This window comes from Squalius cephalus (genome assembly GCF_949319135.1).
Source record: "Squalius cephalus genome assembly, chromosome: 1".
Lineage (NCBI taxonomy): Eukaryota > Metazoa > Chordata > Actinopteri > Cypriniformes > Leuciscidae > Squalius > Squalius cephalus.
In genome coordinates, this window is record NC_137122.1 from 14,199,729 (window position 1) to 14,219,226 (window position 19,498).

Sequence of the window (19,498 nt, forward strand, 5' to 3'; positions counted from 1 at the left end):
TTATGCGCATCTCATCAGTAATGCCGGGTCCTTGAATAGTAGTAAATCGCCATCACCTGCTTTCAGATGAAGCGGCATTTACTACAAAGAGCCGTAGTTAACTGACAAGCTGAGCCAAATCACATCAATATCGCGGACGTATCGCCAGCGATATTTAATGCGATATGGCTCAGCTTGTCAGTTAACTACGGCTCTTTGTATACAGCAAAACCTCCAGTGTTAAATTAACACCCCTGGGAGTGTATGAGTCCACACTCAAGAGTGTTTACGTTAATGAGATAACTAAGTGATTAATTTAGTGATGATTGAGCATTATTGAATACACCTGATGTTAACAAGTAGAATCGCTGAAGGAGAAAATCGCAAATTGTAAGTTACCATTATTGTGATGGGTAATTGCTTTAGTTGGGCTCTGACCCTTTCATGTGTACTTTAGATTTTGTTTGGCGGTTGTATCTGAGTTAAAACTGCCAGTTGAACAAAGAAAAAAAAGTGATCTTTGTTGGTTATATTATGACAATCATCATTTGAACTTGATCACTGAGCTCATTAAGATCCTTCTTTCTGACTTCGATTTATGTTGTTGGTTACAGCATAACTGTGAATCTGAATAAATGGCCAGAATTTTTGATATAATATAAAGGATTTCTTAAAACTTGTTTTAAAAAAAAATCATTCTTTTAGGCACACACAGATGTCAAGATTCAGTCTATGCATCTCAACAATGGTGAGGAGCAGAATATTCAATGAGGAAAAGTAAATTACATAGACAATTCAGATCATAATTTATTCATACCGCAATGCATGATGGGAGCCATTAATGAGTTGTGATTGGTGGCAGCCACTGCAACATGCTTTATTATTGTCACCACCATTGTTGAGATTCACAGGCTGATTATTGATGTCTGAACGTCTTTTTGATCAGAGCAATGTTTATTAAATATTTTGAATTATAAGTAAAGTCCTGATAATCATAGGCTGAAGAATCACAAAACTGCTGCTAACAAGTTAAACCCAACTATCTTAATATGTTTCACTTTTCAGATCACAGTATGATTATGTCAGAACATAACCAACACTATAAGATAACATTTTACTTTGTTCATTTAACTGTTATAAATCAATAACAGCAGACAAAAAACAGTAAATATTAAAGTAAACATATAATGGTCTAGAGCCCAACTAAAGCAAACACCCATCACCTTAATGGTAACTTACAATTTGTGATTTTCTTCTTCAGTGATTCTGTTTGTTAACATCAGGTGTCTTCAATAATGCTCAATCATCACTAAATGAATCACTTAATTATCTCCTCAGCCCTAAATGCCGCTTCATCTGAAAGCAGGTGATGGTGATTTACTACTAATCAAGGAACCGGCTTTACTGACGAGATGCGCATAACAATATCGCGATTTAAATCGCCCAGCCCTATGTGGCAACTGATTGCCTTGTTTTTTTTAAGTTTCCTGTACTCAAATATATACATTTTACAACTTAACAGTACAAATTACAAATCTGAAATCATTAAACAAAGTACAAAAATTTATTATAAAACATGAGTAATTAAAACAGTTCTGTGCAATAAAAAGGTACACCAGGTCAAATAAAAAACATTACCTAAACAGCCATTATGCCAACAAAAACTGTGACAACAGTTCTGTGCAACAAAAAAAAAGGCACACCTGGTCAAAGAAAATCAATTGGCATATTACCTAAAGGAATAGGCATTATGCAAACAAAATTAGAGAGAACAGTAATGTGCAATAAAAAGTTACACCAGGTCAAAGAAAATACATTGAAATATTAAAACAGCCATTATGCCAACAAAAACTGTGACAACAGTTCTGTGCAACAAAAAAAGTCACACCTGGTCAAAAATAATAAATTAAAATATCACCTTAATGAATACAAAGCAGAATTAAGCTTTCTTGATCTACTGTCTTCAATTTTTTTTAACTTTGTGACAGAAGAAATTGCTATTTTTGTTTTTGTTTATATTTTAGGCAGAGCACCAATTGTTGTCTTGTTGAAATCTTGCACATATGCCTGATGTCACATATGCCAAAGAAAACAACACAACACAGGCACACAGTATAAAATTACTGTGCATGAATCAGCAAGTCATTCTTTAGAGCCAGCACCCTTGGCTTAAGTTTGCCATCATCAAGACCCAAAAGAACCTTCTGAATAAACTCAAATGTGTTGGCCATCTCTTTTGGATATGAGAGATCCAATGCATAGATTAAGCCAAACATCAAAAGGAAAGCATCAGAGATTCTCTGAAGGTTTGTTATGACAACTTCATTCTCAAGGATGATCGAAATCTTCTCTGGATTGTACTGAACAGCAATGTCTGGGAGTTCTCGGACGACTGTCAAAAGGGCAACTGATGAATCAACATCTGGCTCTTCTGAATCATCTTCAATCTGGATGTAAAAAGTATTGAAACACAATTACCAAATGCTATCTTACCAGTGTGAAAAAAAATGTTGACATATAATCCTACGAAATATGCAGAATAAGTGACTTACCGTGCATGTTTTAAAGAATTTTGAAGTGTCTTCTCTCAGATACACAGGAAGTGCACAGAGCACTGTTGTTCGCCTTGTGTGTACATCATGTTGATCCTTAAAGTTCACATTGAAAACAATGTTAAAAGTGGAACACACATTTTAGCCAGCACAAAACCAAACAATGCTAACTTAAAACGGAATGAATGCCAAAAAGTTGATCAAGGCATAGATAAAACAAGTAATCACGGTAAGAGTCGTGACTCTTAAAGGGATACTTCACCCAAAAATAAAAATTGTGTCATCATTTACTGACCTTTAAGTTGTTCCAAATCTGTATAAATGTCTTTGTTCTGATGAACACATGTTTATAACCAAACAATTGAGTACCAGTTTATAACCAAACCCATTGACTACCAGCATTCTTCTAAATGTCTTTCTCTGTGTTCATCCAAACAAAGTTAGTTATACAGATTTGGAACAACGAGCAAGTATTTCATGACAGAATTTTTATTTTTCAGTGAACTATCCCTTTAAAAGGACACAAAGACACATCAGAAGTTTTTTTTAATGTATTCTAAATCAACGGTTCTCAAACCTGTCCTGGAAGACCCCCTACCCTGCAAATTTTGTATGTCTCCCTCATCTATTCATCAGCTCGTTGTAGAGACTGCAAGAACTAAATTGGGTGCATCTGATCAGGGAGATATACAAAATGTGCAGGGCAGGGGGTCCTCCAGGACAGGTTTGAGAACCACTGTTCTAAATTAAATACAAAAAATTCTGAAAAAGGTTTACTCATCACTTAGTACATAATAAATCCAAGTCATAGTTAGACTTATATATTTAGATCAAGTTATAATATTCAGTATATACAGTCAAAACAATGTCTGTTGAAGCATTAAACAACAATACCACGATAATACCTTTAAGTCATGAACCCGAAGAAATTCAGCAAGTGCATCAGCAGTTTTTCCAGTCTTCGCTGCTCTCTGTCGATATAAAGTCATCAGGCGAACACTGTGGCGGTCTAGCTCTGCGTAAAATGTGTTTGTCAAATTCTGGTTGGTAATGCGCTGAAATTCAGCACATACCTGAAACAGAAGACAAGAAAAGCATGTCACAAAACGACTGAAACTATTAAATAAATTCTTTAAACACATAATTAAATTTAATTATACCTGTGATTCCAAACGTAGAGCTGGCCAGCGTCCAAGGATCTCTTTCACTGGTGATGGACTGGTAATGATCTCATTCCTGCGTAATGCAAATGTCATCTGCATCTTCTTATCAACAACAACAAGATTTGTTTCAGCCTTCTGAACTTCTTCTGTAATTTCAACCCTCTGCTGCTCTAGAGTCGAAGAATCATGACCTTGGGGGAAGTCTGGTAAGTAGTTTACCTCGGCACGTCTTGCCCTTTTTATGTTCGAGTGTGATGGTTCATTGTCTGGACTGCTTTTGCTTCGTTTTCCAGCGTTCACTGCAACCTCCATACATCCTGCTCTCCTCAGCTTGTTTCGGAAGTTTCCCATTTTAAATTTGATGCTAGTTTTCCATCCAAACCATCCGGTGTCTGAACCCAGCTCTTTCAGACATGGGTGTTTGGTGACCAGAGCTTCTGCTGCTTTTGACAGCTCTTTGTCACTTGGGTAGGCTTTAAAATTATAGATTGCAGCTGCTAATTTGTCAAGGACATCATGCTTCTGGTCTCTGGTTAGCTGCAGCACTTTTCCTGTTTTTTCAAAGGCAGAATTTCCTTCTCTAAGTATGTGTTCGACCTCATAAGAAAATGCAGGCACTGGAAAATTGTCTTGAGGCCACCCTGAAACACGTTCAGGTGTGGAAACATCAGTTAATAATTCACTGTCTGTTGTTGATGTAGAACTACTTCCTCCATCAAAAAAAAGCTTAACAGTAGCTTTTGGTGGCAACTCGTCGATGTCCACCAAAGATACAAGTTGTCCACCGAAATCTGGGTCTTCGTATTGTATGCTGAAGTTTTTATCCAAGTCCAGTTTTTCTCTTAAAACATTTTTCAGGTCATCGGTGGATTCAGGATAGGAGGCGAGTGTGATCTTCCGAGTAGTCCTGGCATCAACAATGACACGAAGCATCAAACAGGAGGAAGCTGCCATTTTTCTATGGACTGAAGAGTAGTAATAAAAAAAAGAAATGAACAATCACATGCACAACATCTGAAAATGTGTTTTGTAACACAGATCAGAAACATTTCCCATTAAACTACCCATGTTGAACTTCAGCAATACCTTTGCAAGATGTATCTTCTGGGAGACAGAATTAGCCGACCATCAATGAAGTACGCAGCAAGTGTGATTGTGTCATTCAGATCCGAAATCTGAAAAACAGAGAGTCTTCCTGGCATTGGTGACAGCTCATAACAGCGCACATGTTCAACATACCATGACTCAAATGAACTGCAGAGCAACGACACATTGTTATTGACAAGAAAGATTTCATCAATCCTCCAGAACTGAGGCAATCCACCACAGGCTTCTGCAGACACAAACATTCCTGGGGCATAGTCAGTGCCATCTATGGTGACCCTAGATGTGGTGTAGACTATGCTAGTAGTTGTCTGTCCCTGAATGAAAACCTTAGCACAATCAGGCAGTGTTGAGACTAGCACTGAAGAGACACTTGAAGTATGTGTATGTGGCTTAAAATATGATGGTGAGCTCAGATGATACGCCATCATGTTCTGGTGTCTAGTTGCAAGAGTAGAAGTCACATTCTTAAAGTTTTGGGTGTCATGTACAACTCTTTTAAAGAATCTGTGCTTCCCCTCAAACCTCATTGTCCAGAGATGCACTAGCGGCCCGAAACGCCTTATAAGATTCGGGTAGTGCTCCACAAAATGATGTTTAGGGCGGAAACACGATTCAGGGAAAATCTCAGAAAATATCTGCCTGTGGTCACTGATCTTACATTGCAAATACTGGATAGTTTCTTCCGTAAATGCTGGTGATAAAGACAGCTCAACAATGTCTTTTAAATCCATTAAGACAGCCCATGACTTATCTCCCTCTGGAACTTTGCTACCTACCATCAGAGGTAACAGTCTAAGTAAGGTGGCGTTTTCATGACCATTTCCACCAACACTACCTTTTGTGAAACAGGTCTTTGGTATTGGGTGTGGTTTGTCTGTTTTGTCAGTGTGTTCATAAGGAAACAATTCAATCTTATTGTTTAGGTAGTCTAAAGTGAAGTACTTCTTGTTAACCAGCTTTTTAAGGCATAAACACAACTCAACTGGTACAATACCTTCCAATAGGTCATGAAGAATGTCTGGAGCAAATCCGGTGACAGGGTGGAAATGTTTCAATGCTTCACGCAGCACACAGTCTCCTTTTACACCGAACTTACTGCTTTGGGTATCAGTCTGCAAAACATCACGAACATGAATGTCATGACTGGTCTCTGTTCTCATGGGGAAATCCCCCTGAATTACACTCATAGATTTCATCTGATCTCTAGTGGCTAAACAAAACCTACAGGCATACTCGGATCTAAATGATTCTGTGAAGCCTCCCAATCCGTGTGCTGCAAGATTGTCTGCAGACACACAAAAGACAGTTCCTTTAACATTCTGCCCTAATGACTCAATAAACACACCTTCTTCCTCAAGAATGCTAATGTCTTTCAACAGTGGAGAGAACACATCTTTATACCCACTCTTTTTAAGGTCAGCTACTTTACATAGAAGTGCCAGCTGAATTGTATGCAAGGCTGAGCGATACTTACTGGGAAGGCTGGCAAAGACCCAATAAACAGCACATAGTTTGTGGATTTTTTTTGATGTTCCAAGTGGGTTTGCTATTTCTAAATCATCAATGTATAGTTGGAGTGGCAGACTGAACTCTCCTGATGAAAGCAATGTGTTAGTTTGAAAATATGAACCATCACAGCAGGATGTATAGTGACCAGGTAAACTAACAGACTCCTGGAGTTTGTGAAGAATATCTGTGTTTTTGAACAGCTCCTGAATCATTTTAAGAATAGGCACATAAACCATTTTTTTCCCTGACATCTCCAAGTCATACTGAACAGGTTTTACCAGAGGGTAATTTTTTTCGACAAAGACCTTTCTGCGCTTTGCAGTAGACAAATCTGAGCCTTTTGACGTGTTTTTAACTACAACATTGCAGTCCATAACAGCCTCCGTTAGTTCGTCCAGAACAGAACTAGAAACAGCCAAGTTATGTTTCTGAAGTGTCTCTGTTAAGGTCTCTTTTACTATTGGCTTTGATAAGGAAAATATCTCATTCAAGTGTTGAATGATTTCCTGTGAAGCTGTGTCCGAGACATGGAGGATGCTTTGCATCTTCAAAAATAATGAGGACAAATTACATTTTAATCCCACCCAACACGTTTATCTCACAGTGATCTCTCCATATGACCACAATGTGAGTTCACAGTGAGCTAAAAGTGTAACCGCACTGTGCACTCACTGTGTGCTCATATTATGGACACAATTAGTAGTAAATCACCATCACCTGCTTTCAGATGAAGCGGCATTTAGGGCTGAGGAGATAATTAAGTGATTAATTTAGTGATGATTGAGCATTATTGAAGACACCTGATGTTAACAAGCAGAATCACTGAAGAAGAAAATCACAAATTGTAAGTTACCATTAAGGTGATGGGTGTTTGCTTTAGTTGGGCTCTAGACCATTATATGTTTACTTTAATATTTACTGTTGTTTGTCTGCTGTTATTGATTTATAACAGTTACATGAACAAAGTAAAATGTTATGTTATAGTGTTGGTTATGTTTTGACATAATCATGCTGTGATCTGAAAAAGGAAACTTATTGAGATAGTTTGGTTTAACTTAGCAGCAGTTTAGTGATTCTTCAGCCTATGATTATCAATACTTTACTTATAATTCAAAATATTTGATAAACATTTTTCTGATCAATAGACATTCAGATAAATTCATTTATAACACAGACATCAATAATCAGCCTGTGAATCTCAACAATGGTGACAATAATAAAGCATGTTGCAGTGGCTGCCACCAATCACAACTCATTAATGGCTCCCATCATGCATTGCGGTATGAATAAATTATGATCTGAATTGTCTATGTAATTTACTTTTCCTAATTGAATATTCTGCTCCTCACCATTGTTGAGATGCATAGACTGAATCTTGACATCTGTGTGTGCCTAAAAGAATGATTTTTTTTTTTTTTTTTTTTTTTACAACTTTTAAGAAATCCTTTATATTATATAAAAAAATTCTGGGCATTTATGCAGATTCACTAACCAACAACATAAATCGAAGTCAGAAAGAAGAATTTTAATGAGTTCAGTGATCAAGTTCAAATGATGATTGTCATAACATAATCAACATCATCAGATCACTTTATTCTTTGTTCAACTGGTGATTATAATTCAGAAACAACAGCCAAACAAAACCTAAAGTTAATAATATATGGGCCTAGAGCCCAACTAAAGCAACCATTGATCGTCATAACGGTAACTTACAATTTGAGATTTTCTCCTTCAGTGATTCTGCTTGTTAACATCAGGTGACTTCAATAATGTTCAATCATCACAAAATTAATCACTTAATTATATCTCATTAACTTCAACACTCTTGAGTGTGGACTCATATACACTCCCAGGAGTGTTAATTTAACACTGGAGTTTTTGCTGTGTACAAAGAGCCGTAGTTAACTGACAAGCTGAGCCATATCGCATTAATTATCGCTGGCGATACGTCCGCGATATTAGTGCGATATGGCTCAGCTTGTCAGTTAACTACGGCTCTTTGTAGTCAATGCCGCTCCATCTGAAAGCAGGTGATGGTGATTTACTACTAATCAAGGAACCGGCTTTACTGACGAGATGCGCATAACAATATTGCGATTTAAAGCGCCCAGCCCTAAGACCAAAGAGCCCAACTACAGCAAACACTGACCTCTACAATGGTGACCAAACTCTTCAAACAAACTTCAACATGTAAACCTCTTAAACATAATTTCTAAACATCGAAACTTCCCGCTATAACTGTCTAAGAATGTTAGGGGGGATAATGTTCTATCAATGTCATCACTAAACATGTTTGAAATGTTTATAGAGAGTGTTATCCTACCTTTTAGGAGAACATTCTGGTTACAAAAATAAAATTAACTACAGAAAATATTACAAGAACATAACATAATGCTCTCAAAACATTCATAGAACAATAACATTTCTAGCTGGGATGAGCTCATATTGTGGTCATAGTTTGAGCACACAGTGAGAGCGCTGTGCGGTTACACTTTTAGAACACTGTGAACTCAGATTGCAGACGTTGTGACCACATGGTGACATCACTGTGAGATCATAGTGTTGACTGGGATTGACATCTCAACTTGTCAATATCACACTGCATCTCTGCTACATCAAGGCTGTCATTACTTGGGCCAGGTTCATTTTCTGTAGTGTCAGATGCTGTAGCATGAGAGCACTGTGGTACATCTGATTCCTGACTGACTATTAGACCATCTTTATAATCTGAGGTGGAATGAAATTGGTGGTTCTTGCTCTTATGTGAATTGAATGACGAGTACACATTACTTTTAAATTGGCAATTCTTGTATGGACATTCAACCACTTCATGGCTTTTTAAATGGACTCTCAGGTGCCTGAAGAGAGTGGTGTCTGAGAACGGCTGCTTAAATAAACAAATTGGACAGATAAAAACTAAAGGTTCCGGATTTTGAGCCTCTTGTGTAATACTGTCTCCTATGTGATATCGAGATAAATGGGTTTTCAGGGCATTAAATTAGTAAAATGAACATGCACAGTCTTCATGTAAACATGGCAACGGACTAACTTTTGAATAATGACTATGCTGCAATCGAATGTGTGTGAGCAAGTGTGTTCTGGATTGAAATGAGGCTGTACACAGCTTACAGTCCCAAGCCATCCCTCTAATTCACCAAACAAAAATCTTAGACAAATTTACCTGGAAGTTGTCCCAATTTTTGTAACTGTAACTTTCAACTTGCTCGGCAGAGATCCTAAAAATAAAAAATAATTTAAATGAAACCTAAACTTCAGATGCAATAAATAAACATTTAATTCAGTAGCACTTTTTTTTTTTTTTGGGGGGGGGGGGGGGGGGGTAACAAATTGTTATATTTTGTAATAGAATTATATTTGCAAGAATGTGTGTCTCACCTTAGGATCTGCAATAGAAAGAACGTGGACTCAATAGGCCTGTGCATCAAAAGGTCAAAGAAATGATAACACAAAGAAAAATAATTTTCATCAAATGATCTGCAGCTGACTCCACCTATACAAAAATACACACATTTTCAGAAAGGCCATACTGTAAGACTGCATATGCACTGCATCATTTAATATCCTTTTTTTTTGTAACAATCTTTCAAAACAAAAGACAACCTTATTTGGCACTTTTTAAAAGTAATTTTGAATTTTAACAGGCAGTGACAATCCTAAAACATATAGGGCTAATTCAGATGAAATAACATTTAACTTCAAATTTACAAAACTTCCATCAGTGAGGCCATTTTCATTACCAATTTATTAATGTTAGTCTAATAAGATTATATTTACAAGAAGGTTCTTGTCTCACCTTAGGACCTAGATTTGCGGGAACAACCTCGACTGGACAGGCCTATTAGGTTCAGACGACTTTTATGCACCGAATCGTCGAAGAAAACTACCCGTAACACAAAGAAAACAGATTGAACACGTATTTTCGTCAAATAACCTGCAGCTTACTTTTACGTATAGAAAGATAAACGACTTAAAAAAAACAAACAAAAAAAAAACAGAAAGGCCTAACATGTGCGCTGCATCATTTAATTTTGACAAAAAGTATGCATCCAAACAAAAGACAACCTTATCTATCACTATCCAAAAAAAAAACAACAACATGAATTTCAACTGGCAGTGACAATCCTAAACACATAATGCCAATGAAATAACCTTTAACTTCAGATTTACGTCAACATTTAGCGTCAACATGGCAATTTTCATTAAACAAAATCTATGTTCGTGTAAGGATTATGTAGCAAAAATGTTCGTGTCTCACCTTGGGAACTGAAATTGCGGGAACAGCGTGGACAGGTGGACCGGACAGGCCTGTTAAATTCAGACTACTTTTATGCTTCAAAACGTCGAAGAAAACTATCCATAACACAAAGAAAAGAGATAGAACATGCACTTTCACCAGATAACCTGCAGCTGACTTCACGTATAGAAAAAACACACGACTTAATATGATTTAAAAATGTTCATGTGCGCTGCATCATTTAAAATCCTAACGTTAGAGAAATTTACATATGTTTGTACACTTTTAACTGGTAGCTCTATTCTAAATATTTTGAAAAATGGAAAACCTAACGTGGGTGTCAGTGTAGCTGATACCAACTAGACGGCAACATTATTTGAAACCGCTGAATACTTGCATATTATGTTTGTAGCCATCCAAACAGTTCGCCCTCAGAGCGCGAACTTCTGTGCATCTGTTTGGCAGAGTTGTATAGTCCAGGGGTCAGAAAGTAAAAGTCCTGCCATAGTTTATTCCACCCATAAACTCAGTCAGCTGATTTCACTAATTAGTTTTCTCTCCTGTCTGAATTAGCAAATCCAGGTAAATGGAACAAAATACTGAGGAGGACTTTTACTTTCTGAACCTGGACTTTACAGCTTTCCCAACCAACACGTTTATCTCACAGTGATCTCTCCATATGACCACAATGTGAGTTCACAGTGAGCTAAAAGTGTAACCGCACTGTGCACTCACTGTGTGCTCATATTATGGACACTAGGGCTGGGCGATTTAAATCGCAATATTGTTATGCGCATCTCGTCAGTAAAGCCGGTTCCTTGATTAGTAGTAAATCACCATCACCTGCTTTCAGATGGAGCGGCATTTAGGGCTGAGGAGATAATTAAGTGATTAATTTAGTGATGATTGAGCATTATTGAAGACACCTGATGTTAACAAGCAGAATCACTGAAGAAGAAAATCACAAATTGTAAGTTACCATTAAGGTGATGGGTGTTTGCTTTAGTTGGGCTCTAGACCATTATATGTTTACTTTAATATTTACTGTTGTTTGTCTGCTGTTATTGATTTATAACAGTTATATGAACAAAGTAAAATGTTATGTTATAGTGTTGGTTATGTTTTGACATAATCATGCTGTGATCTGAAAAAGGAAACTTATTGAGATAGTTTGGTTTAACTTAGCAGCAGTTTATTGATTCTTCAGCCTATGATTATCAGTACTTTACTTATAATTCAAAATATTTAATAAACATTTTTCTGATCAATAGACATTCAGATAAATTCATTTAAAACACAGACATCAATAATCAGCCTGTGAATCTCAACAATGGTGACAATAATAAAGCATGTTGCAGTGGCTGCCACCAATCACAACTCATTAATGGCTCCCATCATGCATTGCGGTATGAATAAATTATGATCTGAATTGTCTATGTAATTTACTTTTCATAATTGAATATTCTGCTCCTCACCATTGTTGAGATGCATAGACTGAATCTTGACATCTGTGTGTGCCTAAAAGAATGATTTTTTTTTTTTTTTTTTTGAACAACTTTTAAGAAATCCTTTATATTATATAAAAAAATTCTGGGCATTTATGCAGATTCACTAACTAACAACATAAATCGAAGTCAGAAAGAAGGATTTTAATGAGTTCAGTGATCAAGTTCAAATGATGATTGTCATAACATAATCAACATCATCAGATCACTTTATTCTTTGTTCAACTGGTGATTATAATTCAGAAACAACAGCCAAACAAAATCTAAAGTTAATAATATATGGGCCTAGAGCCCAACTAAAGCAACCATTGATCGTCATAACGGTAACTTACAATTTGAGATTTTCTCCTTCAGTGATTCTGCTTGTTAACATCAGGTGACTTCAATAATGTTCAATCATCACAAAATGAATCACTTAATTATCTCATTAACTTCAACACTCTTGAGTGTGGACTCATACACTCCCAGGAGTGTTAATTTAACACTGGAGCTTTTGCTGTGTACAAAGAGCCGTAGTTAACTGACAAGCTGAGCCATATCGCATTAATTATCGCTGGCGATACGTCCGTGATATTAATGCGATATGGCTCAGCTTGTCAGTTAACTACGGCTCTTTGTAGTCAATGCCACTCCATCTGAAAGCAGGTGATGGTGATTTACTACTAATCAAGGAACCGGCTTTACTGATGAGATGCGCATGACAATATCGCGATTTAAAGCGCCCAGCCCTAAGACCAAAGAGACCAACTACAGCAAACACTGACCTCTACAATGGTGACCAAACTCTTCAAACAAACTTCAACATGTAAACCTCTTAAACATAATTTCTAAACATCGAAAGTTCCCGCTATAACTGTCTAAGAATGTTAGGGGGGATAATGTTCTATCATCACTAAACATGTTTGAAATGTTTATAGAGAGTGTTATCCTACCTTTTAGGAGAACATTCTGGTTACAAAAATAAAATTAACTACAGAAAATATTACAAGAACATAACATAATGCTCTCAAAACATTCATAGAACAATAACATTTCTAGCTGGGATGAGCTCATATTGTGGTCATAGTTTGAGCACACAGTGAGAGCGCTGTGCGGTTACACTTTTAGAACACCGTGAACTCAGATTGCAGACGTTGTGACCACATGGTGACATCACTGTGAGATCATAGTGTTGACTGGGTTGACTACATGTCAGCCAAGAGTAAAGAAATAAACCAGAACTGGACCTTATCTGAGCCACAAAATCTGTGTATATTAAATATGGAGTAAGTTCAGACACAGTCTTAGATGAAATCAACTGAAGAGAAAAGAAGACATTAAATCTGTGAAGATCTCAGCAGAGGAGGATTAAACAACTCCACAAACAGCATTACCAGCTTCACTTATTACTAACCTGGGGTGCGTTTCCCGAAAGCATCGTTGGCCAACTATGGTCGCAAGTTCATCGCAATGTCCATTGAACTCTATTGGTAACGACGGAACTTGCGACCATAGTTGGCCAACGATGCTTTCGGGAAACGCACCCCAGACTGACTTTATTTCTGTCAGAACTCCTTATTGAGATGTGTTTAATTTGAAGTTACCATAACAGTGATTAGCATTTCCATTAGTTGGGCTCTTAACTCTTTTTATGTTTTTTTTTTTTTGTCTCAACAATGGTGACAATCTCAGATAAACTGATCAACTCTAAACATTACAAAAAAGCTACTAAATGTCACTACAAAAACAACAGCAAAAAATAAAAGCAAATATTTAAAATTAAACAAAATTATAGAACAATTCAGCTGCATAATTTATTCATGTTGCAATGCATGCTGGGAGTTTTGTACTATGCTGGTACCCAGCATGCATTGCAGCAAGGTACTTTTGATTGTCACCATTGTTGAGATTAATACGCTGATTATTGATGTTTGTCATAGTAGATTAACATTTAGTTCTCAAGTTTATAAAATTCTTCAAACTGATTTTTATACTACTGCTGTATCTCATACTGCAATAACTCAGGGTTTGTGATGTGAAAATATTAATGGAACACAATTGTTAGATTTGAAAAGCATCAGTGGAGCAGAATACTTCATGATGATTATAAAACCATCAACAGGAAACCATCATGATATCATTTCACTTTAGCTTTCTTTGCTGCTGCAAATGTGTTTGACAAACACACTGTCACAACTGCAAGAAAAGACAAAAGATATAATCAGAGTTTAGAGCCCAACTAATGGAAATGCTAATCACTGTTATGGTAACTTCAAATTAAACGCATCTCAATAAGGAGTTCTAACAGAAAAAAAGTCAGTCTGGGGTGCGTTTCCCGAAAGCATCGTTGGCCAACTATGGTCGCAAGTTCATCGCAATGTCCATTGAACTCTATTGGTAACGACGGAACTTGCGACCATAGTTGGCCAACGATGCTTTCGGGAAACGCACCCCTGGTCAGTAATAAGTGAAGCTGGTAATGCTGTTTGTGGAGTTGTTTAATCCTCCTCTGCTGAGATCTTCACAGATTTAATGTCTTCTTTTCTCTTCAGTTGATTTCATCTGAGGCTGTGTCTGAAGTCAGTTGTAGTTCTTGTGTTTCTGCTCGTCTCTTTTTCTGTTCTCTTCAGAGGTGTAAAGTCCAGATTCAGAAAGTAAAAGTCCTGCTCAGAATTTTGTTCCAATCACCTGGATTTGCTAATTAGCAGTTTTTCAGCCAGGAGATAGAAATCAGCTGACTGAGTTCATGGGTGGAATAAACATGTGGCAGGACTTCTACTTTCTGACCCCTGGACTATACAACTCTGGTTTACAGTGCACTGCTCAGTGTTCATATGTGTGCACACTACAGAGGTAAAGCGGTGTTGAAGTTAATGAGATAATTAAGTGATGATTGAGCATTAATTATGAACACCTGCTGTTAACAAGCAGAATCACTGAAGGAAAGAGAAACACAAGAACTACAACTGACTTCAGCCACAGCCTTAGATGAAATCAACTGAAGAGAAAAGAAGACATTAAATCTGTGAAGATCTCAGCAGAGGAGGATTAAACAACTCCACAAACAACATTACCAGCTTCACTTATTACTAACCAGACTGACTTTATTTCATTTCCGTTTGAATTAAATCAATAGTTGTATTTTAAAGTCACCATGATGGTGGTTAGCGTTTGCTTTAGTTGGGCTCTTGACCATTGACTCTTTAATATAACATTTTCTCTGGTTGCTATAATTATGTGTTTATAAAACACATTTGTTGCAGCAAAAAAGCCAAGAGAAAAAGAGATCAGGAGATGTTGGCTGTTTATTGATGATGGTGACGACAAAGTCATCATCATGTAATTGCCTGAATTGCTGATCTTGTTCAGTGTCTAATGCTTTTTAATATTGTTTTATTCATAAAAGAAGCCATTTGATTTTACAGCATGAAATCTAACAGTGTTGTTTATCAAACAATATACCTTTTTTTATATATATATATATATATATAGTTAGTGCATAAAAACTTTCATCTATGGCACAGGTGTCAAACTCAGTTCCTGGAGGGCCACAGCCCTACAGAGTTTTGTTCCAACCCTGCTTCAACACACACACACCTGCAGTTTTCAAATAAGCCTGAAGGACTTGATTACCTGATCAGGTGTGTTTAATTAGGGTTGAAGCTAAACTCTGCAGGGCTGTGGCCCTCCAGGAACTGAGTTTGACACCCCTGATCTATGGCATTACTTCGACTCACACAGACATCAAGAAACAGCATATGAATCTCAACAATGGTGACAAAAGATACAAAAAATCCTGATGCATAATTTATTAATGCCGCAATGCATGCTGGGAGATATGGGTGAGTTTTGATTGGTGGTACCCAGCATGCATTGCAGCATGAAGCATTTCATTGATTGTCACCATTGTTGAGAGTCATACACTGATTCTTGATGTCTAAGTAATAATGTAGAAGAGAAAGTTTAATGCACTAAATGTTTTTAAAATTCTTTACATTATTTGATTAACTGTTGAATCTAATGCTGTCAGGTCACACAGCTACTATAATAAATAAAACAAAATCACATAACCCCAATAATCAAATCATTAGACACTGAAAAAGATAAGTGATTCAGGTCACAGTAGCCCCGTTTACATGTAGCATTGTATTCCGATTATAACCAGGTGCAAGTCCAATCAGAATGAAAATGCTCCATGTCAACACCTCAATCGGAATAAAAATGCTCAAACCGATTGAAATTTCAGTCGGATTGAAGGGGGTGGAATAAACCTTTTCATGAACCGATCAAACGAAAGATTACACCATGTAAACGAGCTGATCCGATTACTTTGAGCGTACGTCTTTCTGCGCATGCCTGGTTTTGCGCCAGATAATTCTGTCAGCTAACATAATGCCTTCTGTTTGTGATCCGTTGTGGATTCTGATCACCGAATAAGGTAGGAATATTTATACCCGATGCAAAAAACTATGCACGCTAACCATTACCATAGTAAACATGGTAAATATGTACGCTTGAAGAAATCAGACAAATCATAATCCTGTTTTTATTTTATCTTTCAGTAGCCTATGTCTCGGACTATCCTCTTTTTCTCTGACTGAAAATATAACTGTATCCTTCTGGGAGAGAGTGCTAAAGCTCCTCAGGTCATATTTTTGGTGGCATATTTGTAGAAATGAACATTCTTTCTAAATGTGATGTAAATACGTCCTGTTACTAGGCTACCAAATAAACAGAAACAGACGCGAATAAGTTTTGTGTCCTCTTTCTTTTGTAAACGTTCACAAACGTCATAAACGGTAAACCACTTTATTTCTGTGACTAATGTGCAATTTTGACACAAATTAATTAATTATGATAAATGTATTGATTTTTATATTAAACCTGTGGTAAAACATCTATTCTTGGGTTTTAAATATTCAATTAAACAACAAAAATGCCAGCAAACAGTCGCTCTTGTTTTGCGATCGATCATGCTGTTTCCAGTGATTTCTTTCTGATCAGTTTTCTGATAAAACTTCCTTTTTTTCTTCTTTTTTTTTTTTTTTACAATAATGATGGCCTATATTTAATTATATGCTATAATGAGTGTGATGAGTATGAGAATGAAAAACTGATGCAAATACAAAACAAGACAATAATTAACAAAGAACAATAGCCTACACAATAAAATGCCACGTTTATGGCTCGCACTGGCCCGACAGTGGAAACGCGTCTCATGCCTACAACTAAACGCAACAATTAAGTGATGCACCATCTTGACAGGATTGAAAACATGGAAATAATGAGCTTCCAGATCCGGCAGACAAGCTGTGTGCGCATGTCAGAAAATGACTTCGATTGAAAGCGTCAGCACATGTAAACACTAGATCGGTTTAGATAACATCCCATGTAAACAGTCAACCGGAATCCGTCATTCAGAACGATCTCAATCAGAATAGCAAAAAAGTGTGCATGTAAACGGGGCTAATATGATGATTACACCTTCATCAATAAACAGCCAACATCAACTGATCTCATGTTCTCTTGGCTTTTTCGCTGCAACAAATGTGTCTTATAAACACATAATTATAGCAGCCAGAGAAAATGTTATATTAAAGAGTCAATTGTCAAGAGCCCAACTAAAGCAAACTCTAACCACCATCATGGTGACTTTAAAATATAACTATTGATTTCATTCAAACGGAAATGAAATAAAGTCAGTCTGGTTAGTAATAAGTGAAGCTGGTAATGCTGTTTGTGGAGTTGTTTAATCCTCCTCTGCTGAGATCTTCACAGATTTAATGTTTTCTTTTCTCTTCAGTGATTTCATCTAATGCTGGGTACACACCAAAAGATTTTTTACATCTTATAAGATTTTCAAAATGTGATAGACCACAAACATGAGGACAAAAAATCCTAGATTTAAGCATTTTGCTCCTATAGTGTGTGGTGTGCCATGATGTGACAAAGACAGCACACCACACACAAACAGATTTTCAACCAGATTCTCAACTGTGAACACAGGAAATCTCACAAAAGCTCGCGAGACTTCAGAATAAGCATGTCGGATGATATGCAGGAAGAAATTATGATGATAGTGTTTGGAATGATTTTCACAGATAATTCACATAAAAAAAAAAACATTGTACCCACCATTATATATAACCTTTTATACAGAAATATATTCATTCTTTATTGTCTTAATTTATTCTTTATTGTATTTATTTTCTCTTTAGAAAAAGTTAGCCTATTTAATCCCTCACTGAACCCTTATAACACTCAGCTTCCTGCATGTGTGCGTGTGTGTGTGAGAATGACCGTCTTCCATCATCTCACTTTCTGATTGGATATTGTTTCGTTTCACGTGATAATCTCCAGAGCGTGCGCGCGTTTGTCCTCGGGGTTCCCCCCACACATCAGGATTTTTGATCGTAAATATTAAACATGTTTAATATTTATGATTCGCGATCGGGGCGGCTCCGACGTTCTTCCGAGCAGGTCCGGACACTCTTAACCAGAGTTGTATAGTCCAGGGGTCAGAAAGTAAAAGTCCTGCCATAGTTTATTCCACCCATAAACTCAGTCAGCTGATTTCACTAATTAGTTTTCTCTCCTGTCTGAATTAGCAAATCCAGGTAAATGGAACAAAATACTGAGGAGGACTTTTACTTTCTGAACCTGGACTTTACAGCTTTGACTACATGTCAGCCAAGAGTAAAGAAATAAACCAGAACTGGACCTTATCTGAGCCACAAAATCTGTGTATATTAAATATGGAGTAATTTCAGACACAGTCTTAGATGAAATCAACTGAAGAGAAAAGAAGACATTAAATCTGTGAAGTTCTCAGCAGAGGAGGATTAAACAACTCCACAAACAGCATTACCAGCTTCACTTATTACTAACCTGGGGTGCGTTTCCCGAAAGCATCGTTGGCCAACTATGGTCGCAAGTTCATCGCAATGTCCATTGAACTCTATTGGTAACGACGGAACTTGCGACCATAGTTGGCCAACGATGCTTTCGGGAAACGCACCCCAGACTGACTTTATTTCTGTCAGAACTCCTTATTGAGATGTGTTTAATTTGAAGTTACCATAACAGTGATTAGCATTTCCATTAGTTGGGCTCTTAACTCTTTTTATGTTTTTTTTTTTTTTTGTCTCAACAATGGTGACAATCTCAGATAAACTGATCAACTCTAAACATTACAAAAAAGCTACTAAATGTCACTACAAAAACAACAGCAAAAAATAAAAGCAAATATTTAAAATTAAACAAAATTATAGAACAATTCAGCTGCATAATTTATTCATGTTGCAATGCATGCTGGGAGTTTTGTACTATGCTGGTACCCAGCATGCATTGCAGCAAGGTACTTTTGATTGTCACCATTGTTGAGATTAATACGCTGATTATTGATGTTTGTCATAGTAGATTAACATTTAGTTCTCAAGTTTATAAAAT

At 36.8% G+C, this 19,498-nt stretch overlaps 1 protein-coding gene across 3 annotated transcripts; it reads right to left on the reverse strand.

Annotated features, from left to right (window-relative positions):
* Positions 1–1,526: 1,526 nt before the first annotated feature.
* On the reverse strand, positions 1,527–10,894 carry LOC307162743 (sterile alpha motif domain-containing protein 3-like). 3 transcript variants are annotated; one of them, XM_079878298.1, is made up of 10 exons: positions 10,587–10,894; positions 10,125–10,211; positions 9,707–9,821; positions 9,492–9,546; positions 5,796–5,913; positions 4,781–4,869; positions 3,692–4,659; positions 3,437–3,604; positions 2,532–2,627; positions 1,527–2,426 (listed from the first exon to the last, which is right to left on the reverse strand). In XM_079878298.1, exons 7-10 carry the CDS (start codon positions 4,646–4,648, stop codon positions 2,100–2,102), a joined length of 1,548 nt encoding a protein of 515 aa, XP_079734424.1. In that variant the 5' UTR covers positions 4,649–4,659; positions 4,781–4,869; positions 5,796–5,913; positions 9,492–9,546; positions 9,707–9,821; positions 10,125–10,211; positions 10,587–10,894; the 3' UTR covers positions 1,527–2,099. The 3 variants fall into 3 exon arrangements, with proteins under 3 accessions (XP_079734424.1, XP_079734426.1, XP_079734425.1); XM_079878300.1 differs by having other exon boundaries at positions 9,707–9,745; positions 10,125–10,771; XM_079878299.1 differs by lacking the exons at positions 9,492–9,546; positions 9,707–9,821; positions 10,125–10,211; positions 10,587–10,894 and adding an exon at positions 6,027–6,204.
* Positions 10,895–19,498: the final 8,604 nt, after the last annotated feature.